Here is an 8,370-nt window from a genome sequence, read left to right on the forward strand (position 1 = left end):
TCCAGACAAGATGGCGCAAGAAGAACGAGACCATGATCGAGCAAGTCCAAGTCCAATGGTCGGCAGGCGCGACGCTCGACACCACCTGGGAGGACAAGAAGGCGCTTCAAGCTCGCTTCCCCCATGCGGAGGCTTGGGGGCAAGCCTCATCTCAAGGAGGAGGGGATGTTAACCTCCCTGACGGCCCGACTCCATCTGATGACCCGGCCCCATCCACCAACAGGGCGACGGCTCGGCCCAGCCGCAACAGACGCTGCAACCCACGCTACTGTGGCCCAGAGTGGGTCAGCCGGCCCGGTCCATCTACCTCCACTACTTAAGCTGCCCGGCCTCTCCGTTCCCCTCATCCAGTGGATCACGAACGGCGGCGGCGGCAAGAACCCTAGCTATATTCGATCTCCATTCGTGTAATCGAGTCTGTATCCAAACTAATCGCCACTGAGTAACTATAGATCGATTCCCTCTTGCCAGTACCCTACATCCCCCAGTTGTTACCTCCACATTCCCTGTCTTTCCACATGATTTCTTTCTGATGAGTGATAGGCTACTTGATTTCTCCAGCTGCCCCAACACCAAGAAATATGTGGTGTGCGCTCGCTGATACAAGCACATCTGTTATGAATGGTGTGTGCTCATTGAAACCAATCACAACCTGCTATGAATGGTGAAAACTCCAGAACATAACTCATCAGAGTTGCAACTTGCAAGGATTAATAACACCGATAGTAATGGGTGTGTGAAGCTAAATTTGAAGTCCTCGAGTTTTCTGTTAAAGGTGTACAAATATAGTTCTAAAGAAGAAGTGTCAAGAGATGTGCTCAGTAGATACACCTAATTATCTGTACCACCGACAATTGCTGCCTACCATCTGAGCCTGTGATGACCCCATGACCAGTGAAGAGTGAAGACAGCTGAGCTGACTCATCAGTCCAAAGCTCAAAATGCATGTACTTCATTACAGTAGGTGCAAAGATGCATGTACTTGATCTGCTTGATAGTTTGTTAAAATTAGCCTACCAAGATTGCAGAGATTCAACTCAGTTGTGAAAATCAAATACTTCAAGCTGCTGATGCGCAGGCGTTAGCTACGCTGTCAGGACCTTCTTCAAACATCTGGCATTCAATGTCAGACAACTTTATACCAAAGCACTACACCAGAGTACCTAATACTCTAATACTGTTGAAAGTCTTGCATCAAGTGGGTAAAATAACCAGAAAAATTGCTGGCCAATGTCCCACCTCCCACGTAAACCGGACTAGCACATGGGTCGTGTGAAATGCCATGCTTCCACACCAGGAAATTCATCTAACAAGGAAGTGAAAGGATCCATGGTCCTTAGGCCAACTCCACCGCGCGACCCAAAACGGACGTCCGTTTTGTCCGGATTCTGTCCGTTTGGGTAGGGCAATGGGGTCGTGTCCGGGCCTGTCCTGGGATGCGGTGGCCGTGCGCCCAGCGCGCGGCCGCATTCGTTTGCCCCATCTCGTCCGCCAGGGCCTAAAAATGCCCATATTTTCATATGAAAACAAGTTTGCACGTCCAAATATTAATTGTTTGAAAATTAAAATAGTTTTACAACCAAATCGAAATTGCCTTGAATGAACATAAAACGAACCAATACATCTATCGGTTGCCAACATGCTCCCACACGTGCTCAACCAAGTCATTTTGAAGAGCCCTGTGAGTGTGCCAATCACGCAGCTCACGATGGAACTGACAGAACTCATCAAACGTGGCCGGTTCTTGGTGCAGGGGCTCAACATTGTCACCTTGAAAATCAAATCCTTGGTCGAAGATACTGTCATCACGCTCGTCCTCGACGATCATGTTGTGCATGATCACACAAGCAGTCATCACCTCCCAAAGCTTCCTTTCATCCCATGACAGTGCAGGGTATCGAACGATGCCCCATCGAGATTGAAGCACACCAAAAGCACGTTCCACATCCTTTCTAGCACTCTCTTGCATTTGGGCAAATCTCTTTCTCTTCTCACCTTGGGGCTTCGAGATTGTCTTCACAAAAGTTGACCACTGAGGATATATACCATCAGCTAGATAGTATCCTTTGTTGTACTGGTGGCCGTTGATCTCAAAGTTGACAGGTGGGGAGCGGCCTTCTGCAAGCCTCGCGAAGACTGGAGAACGTTGCAGCACGTTGATATCATTGTGAGAACCTGCCATGCCGAAGAAAGAATGCCATATCCAGAGATCCTGCGATGCCACCGCTTCTAATATGACAGTGCACTCGCCTACATGCCCCTTGTACTGGCCCTGCCAAGCAAATGGACAGTTCTTCCACTCCCAGTGCATACAATCTATGCTACCAAGCATGCCTGGAAAGCCTCTAGCTGCGTTGGTCGCCAACAATCTCTCTGTATCAATGGCAGTTGGCTGCCTCAAGTACTCTGGACCAAACACCTTGATCACAGCCTGACAGAACTTGTACATTGACATCAGACATGTTGTCTCGCTCATACGCACGTACTCATCCACCAAATCGCCTGGAATTCCATAGGCAAGCATGCGGACGGCCGCGGTGCATTTCTGGTAAGAGGAGAACCCAAGCTTGCCAAGGGCATCCGTCTTGCACTCGAAGTATGGGTCATGAGCAACCACTCCCTCTCGGATACGATTGAACACATGCCTTCCCATTCGAAAACGGCGTCGGAATTTATCCGACTTGAAGAGCGGTTTGTTGGAAAAGTAATCGGCATAGAGCAGGGCGTGGCCTCTCTCCCTGTTGCGGTTCAGGTTGGGAGCACGGCCAGGGACTGACCCCCTGTACCGAGGAAGCTGTCGTTGAATGTGGTCGTGAACGACCAGTGCAGCCACCACAAGATCATCATCCGACGACGAATCGTCCGATGAACAAAGGAAGTGATGGAAGAAGAACTCGTCTCCATTGTCCATACCTTTGTGGGAAAAATGTCGAACACCTTGCGGTCGTGGTGGCGAAGAGGCCGCGATGATCACCTCGACGCAGCAGGGGTGGTTGTCGGCCGGCTACTGGCCGCTCTGGAGCCGTCGGAAGCTGTCGCGGCCGCCGTGGTACGTCGCCGGCGGGCGTGTCTCCTCTGCCACCGGCAAAGACGGCGACGGCCAAACCTCCTCCGACCGACGGCCAAAACTATGGCGAAAACGGCGAAAGCGCGGGCGTGATGGCGGCCACGTGGTTTGGTATGGACGGCCGGGGGGATGCGCGGTGAGGAGGCGGCCGGAGAATAGCGGCGGCGCCGCCGGCGGGGCGAGGCGGGAGAGAGAGGGTCGAAGCGTTGGGAGGGAGGGACTGCTAGTGTCCTCGGCAGGCGGGCCGCGGGGGGACAAGGGCGTGCGTCCCGGCCGGCCGCGCGCGTCCGTTTCACCCCAAACCGAGCGCAACTTTGGGCCGGGGATGGGTCGAAAACGGACGGATTCCGAACATTTGTCCGTTTGAGGCCGCGCGTTGGGCCGCACTATTCGTCCGTTTTACCCCAAACGGACGCGCCCGGACAAGATGGGGTCGCGCGGTGGAGTTGGCCTTAGTCCTTACCATAAGTCAAATCGGTGTCCGGTCAACTGAGCATGAACCAACTGCCACTGAAATGAATAGACAAAATGGTGGTCCATAGTGAAGCCAATAAAAATGGGATGATGACAGTTGGGAATTGTACCTGTCACATTGGCCGATCTCAGAGCAAGAAACATAAAAGATACGGCGTGTTGGCCTTATGAAACTGGTTGCATTTCACAGTTTGAATTTACATTTCCTACGTAGTTCAGACTTAAAAGAGAACACTATAACACAAGCTTATCTGAAGTTGTCAACTAGCCATCGTCTCAGATAGGGATCTCATGTATGCGGCACGACGGTCTGGTACACCATCTTGCTCCCTTCTATCCTCAAACCACTTAATAATTGTCTTTCGTGGAAGGCTTGTAACTTGAACTATGCTACTGATCATAGTATTCTGTTACAAATGCAACACCAAAGTAAGTGATGATACATTACAAAAACCAAGCTGGGAATTTAAGCAATAGAAAATATAGAGTGAACGTGGTCTTCATGTAAAAAATACTTACAGTTGGCCTTTTGGATTTGAAGTAAACTTTTTCTAGTGTTTCCAGTTGCGCCTTTTTCAGCCTTTTCTGCGCGGACCATTCTGTGCTCATGACATGAACCGGAAGGTCCATCTGTGGCTTGGTTTCAGTGGCTTCAATCTCATCAACTTCAACCTCATCAGCTACTGGTGAGGTCTCTATTTCTTTAGTTTCAGGTTTAGAAGGGGCTTCATCAGGCAAAGAATCAGACATAAGTAGAAGTTCTGGAGGCGGATTGCGGAGCAATTCAATGACCAAACCCCTATCCAGGCCAAGCTCCCCTGCAAGATTTTTTATCTGCAAGGAAATCAATTCAAGGCAAAAAGGGGGGAAATCAGTTTTTGAAATTACATATTTATGTCAAGGAGCCCTTTCAAAGTAAGAGAATGGTGCCGATTAAAAAATAAAATTTAAACAAAACTCGAGCGGATATTTACTGCTTACACTAGTTTTACGCCGACCAATGTTCAGTGCACGAGCCAATCTCCGGAGCTGCCAGCTTTTGAGCTCTGGCTTTTCGACTGGGTCTGCTACCTCATCATTACCAACAACTTCGGATCCTGGAGCCGAATCCACTGCAGATTCATCAGCGACATCGGTATCTCCCATGGCTTCTGCCAATACCTGTTCAAACCTGGCCATATCTTCCTCTGATATTTCATCATCATCATCATCGACAGATAAATCGTCGTTCTTCAGATCTTCTTCCAGCTGCTTGAAAAGTGCTTCCAACCCACCCTCGTCATCGTCATCCTCGTCACCGCCATCAATGTCATCCTCTGCTACCACCACCTCGTCTTTAATTTTATTCTGGAATACAGAAGATTTTGTTAACAAGCATTTCAGTCACAGTTTATGGTCACATAATAAAATTGCGAAATGCCATGACAATTATTTTCATTCAAATCCCCCAATGCTAGGGTTATATATATACAGTACATTTCATCAATCATCACAAGGCTCCCTTTCGATGAACAAGGATAACCACACAGCTTGGCTTTTACATAAACAAGGCCGCATCAATTTCCGACAGGTGTATCGCCACCTAAATTGCTCTCAAGTACTTAACTACTCCCAACCTAAGCCTGCCTACCACATAACTACGCGCAAATATACACCAGCCGTCAAAACGGTGGGGAGAGGGAGCTGCTTGTGAGGTGAAGTACCTTGTACTTGGAAGGTCGGCGAAGGGCGCAGGCGACGCTGCGCGCAGAGCGGCAGAGGAGCGGGCGGATCCCGAGGAACGGGGAGGGGTCTGGAGCGGTCAGGAGGCGAGACCTTGGAGCGGCGGCCATGGCCGCGGCGAGCGGCACCACCGTCGTCGCCATTTCCACAAGCTCGTTGCGGATATTTTGCCGTATTCTAACCCTCTCCGTGGGTTTATTGTCTGAATCCAAACAGGCCCTGTTGATGATGAGAAGGCTGAGCTGGACCAGCGTATTCTTTCGTGGGCCAGATAGCGTTTCGGCCCTCGGGGCCATTGTAGCGCTGTGTGGCTCCACCCGAAACAAAAGTAAGTGGGAGAAGGAGATTCTGAAAAACAAAATTAAGTGGAAGAAGGAGAGGGCCGCGCGTGGCGGCACGTCAAGCAATGTATTCGCGATATCGACGAACATTTTTTCCGGAGGAGGAGGAGAGGTACAAGCGCTTATTAGATTTTTTTTTTAGGCTAACACGCACTTTACTTTATTGCTCAAAAATATGTAGAGGAATACATTGAATGTCCGGAGGTTGCAGTAGCCAAAGATGGTTTCATAGCTTTCAACTGAGCGACAGACCCGACGCGACTGGCGGATAAGCCAACGTTAATAGCTAGTCTAATTGCGAATCAACCTGTGGTTGAGATGGTTAGGTGGACAGTGGTATCTTCAACACACCAGGGTTCAAATCCTGGTGTTCGCATTATTTCTGGATTTATTTCAGGATTTTCGGCGATGTACTGATGCTAAAAAAAAGCTGGTCTAATTCCGCGATAAAAGAGCTCTGTTTCCAAACAGATTTGTCCATCTGTAATAATCCTAATTGGCAACAAAGCCAACGCCTTGCGGCATGCAAATGCTTCGAGAGTTGTCGGGTCAGTGACACCAACAAAGACCATCACCGAAGATCCAAGATACAATCCATCATCGTCCCTGTGTGGCCGGCCGATTGTGGGGTGGGGAGCCCCTGTTTTTCTTTCCTTTAGTTTTTTTCATTTATGTAGAAACTGTTTGGGATTTCAAAAAGATTCTAAATTTCAAAAATAATTCATGAACTTGTAAAAGTTATTCATGACTAAAAAATGTCCCAAATTTTAAAAAAGTTCCCCGGTTTCCAAAAATGTTTTAAAATTCAAGAAAATGTAATTGAATTCCAAATAATTATGAATTAAAAATGATCTGAGATAACAAAAATGTTTGGGAATTTGTAAAAATATTCTCAATTCAAAAAATGTTGCAAATTTCAAAAAAAAAAACAAGTTTCTATAAACTCCATGAATTTGAGAAATGTTCACAAATTTCAAAAATGTTCTGTATTTAAAAACGTGAATTTTAGAAAACGTTCTTAAAAATGATTGCAAATGTGATTTTTTGGTAAATACCTAAAAAAGTCCATGATTCAAAAATGTTTGTGAATTCCAAAAGTTGCTCCCAAATTTTCAAAAATGTTAATGAATTTTAAAAATGCTCTCAGATTTGAAAAAATATTCTTGAACTTGGAAATTGTTATCGTATTTCAGAAAAAGTTCATGAATTCTAGAATTATTCGTCAATTTGAGAAATTGTGCATGGTTTTCAAAAATGTTCACAAAATTGGGGGAAAATGTTCGTGGATTGGGAAAAACTTCATGAATTCAAAACAATTCATGAGTTTTAAAAAAATCATGGATTTGAAAAAATAAAAAAAAAGGAAAACTGAAAAACGGAAAAACATAAAATAAAAAGGGAAAAAAGAATAGAAAACATAGTGAAAAAGAGGGTTCAAGGAAGGTTCTGGGTGGGGAGAAAAGTCGGAATGGGGCGTTGATAGAGAGGACAAGGCGCGCGCGGGGGTACGCTGTAGGGCGCTACCAACGACCTATGCGCAAAAAAGGAACCGTCAGAGAGGATGGAGTTCGACCTGAAGAGGGTCAAAGAGAAGTTGAGCATCGAGATGGAGAAGATAAACATGGAGAAGCGAGAAAAAATTGTAAAATGGGAGCTTGAAAACTCCACGAAATGTACAAAATTGACCTGGAGAGAGGAGCTCGGTCTTGTGAGGGACATGAAACATTCTGGGATCATGATGCAAGGCGTTAGCCTCTTGGATGAGAAAACCAAGAAGTGGCTCGAAATGGAGAAGAAGGGCATCAACAAGCGCAACAAAAAAAGTCGTTTGATTCATTCGTGTATCGCATATCTATGTATGAATGCTAGTTTTTGCAAGTTTCAAGTGTGGTTTATTTTGCTTTGTGGAATTGTTGAATTTTGTGATGAATTGTTGCTATATGATGAACGTACATGATTTTGCATGAATATGATGATTTAAATATAAGGAGCGTGGTTGTGAGGGAGGACAAATGAGGAGTGTGGTTATGAGAATTCTTGCTACATTGTTTTCCTCATACTTGCTGTTGTTTTTCTAATGAACATTAGTTGTAGATGTTTTTTAATATAAAAATGCTATTAGGTGTCACATCTAACAAAAGTCAAAAATATATCCTCCTATTAGAGCATCTTTAATAGATGATGTAAAATATACACATTAAATAGTGATTTGAGTAATATGTACATCACCAAAAAGTGTTTTTCTACATCATAAAAACCTTCAACTCCAACAGATGATGTAAAATAGGGCACCAGTGCTCCAATAGGTGATGTAAAATAGGGTAACCACATAACAACTGCTTCAAAATTTCATACATATTTGCATCAAATAACATCAAAATCATCTCAAATCACCACAAATAAATCCTAAATCATCACAAACAAATCATCATCAATATTAGAAGATGGTAGCCGCGCTGGCCACAGAGGCCTCTCCTCCACCTCATTGACGCGTGTCGGTAGGGGGCTGCCCGTAAGGCGGCGCCGACCGAAGCAGCGGCCGCTCGGCTGGGTTGCGAGGGTTGCACACCTGCCCCGCGGTAGCTCTGGCGGCCAAAAGACCTACTCCGGACGACGACTGCGAGCTCCAGGAGCCATCATGAGCGCCGACGCTGCAACCAACATCCGAATCGGCTGAAACTCTACGCGGCGGCCGATCTAAATCGACGCGGCGACGGGGCCTCGAGCGACCATCCGGGGGGGACGCGGGTGGGGCAGCGGGGTTGC

General features: G+C 46.6%; 1 protein-coding gene across 1 annotated transcript; it reads right to left on the reverse strand.

Moving 5' to 3' along the window:
• Positions 1-3,679: 3,679 nt before the first annotated feature.
• On the reverse strand, positions 3,680-5,534 carry LOC123161953 (protein OVEREXPRESSOR OF CATIONIC PEROXIDASE 3). Its single transcript, XM_044579761.1, has 4 exons — positions 5,245-5,534; positions 4,523-4,888; positions 4,061-4,375; positions 3,680-3,948 (listed from the first exon to the last, which is right to left on the reverse strand). Exons 1-4 carry the CDS (start codon positions 5,404-5,406, stop codon positions 3,802-3,804), a joined length of 990 nt encoding a protein of 329 aa, XP_044435696.1. The 5' UTR covers positions 5,407-5,534; the 3' UTR covers positions 3,680-3,801.
• Between the last annotated feature and the right edge of the window lie 2,836 nt (positions 5,535-8,370).

This window comes from Triticum aestivum, chromosome 7B (assembly GCF_018294505.1).
Source record: "Triticum aestivum cultivar Chinese Spring chromosome 7B, IWGSC CS RefSeq v2.1, whole genome shotgun sequence".
In the NCBI taxonomy this organism is placed as follows: domain Eukaryota; kingdom Viridiplantae; phylum Streptophyta; class Magnoliopsida; order Poales; family Poaceae; genus Triticum; species Triticum aestivum.

Excerpts from the sequence above, each read along its gene's own strand:
- LOC123161953 (XM_044579761.1), bottom strand. The coding sequence starts at position 5,406 with ATGGCGACGACGGTGGTGCCGCTCGCCGCGGCCATGGCCGCCGCTCCA. Across the intron at positions 4,889-5,244 it reads GCCGACCTTCCAAGTACAAG|AATAAAATTAAAGACGAGGT; the intron begins GTACTTCACCTC and ends TCTGTATTCCAG. Across the intron at positions 4,376-4,522 it reads TTGGTCGGCGTAAAACTAGT|ATAAAAAATCTTGCAGGGGA; the intron begins GTAAGCAGTAAA and ends ATTTCCTTGCAG.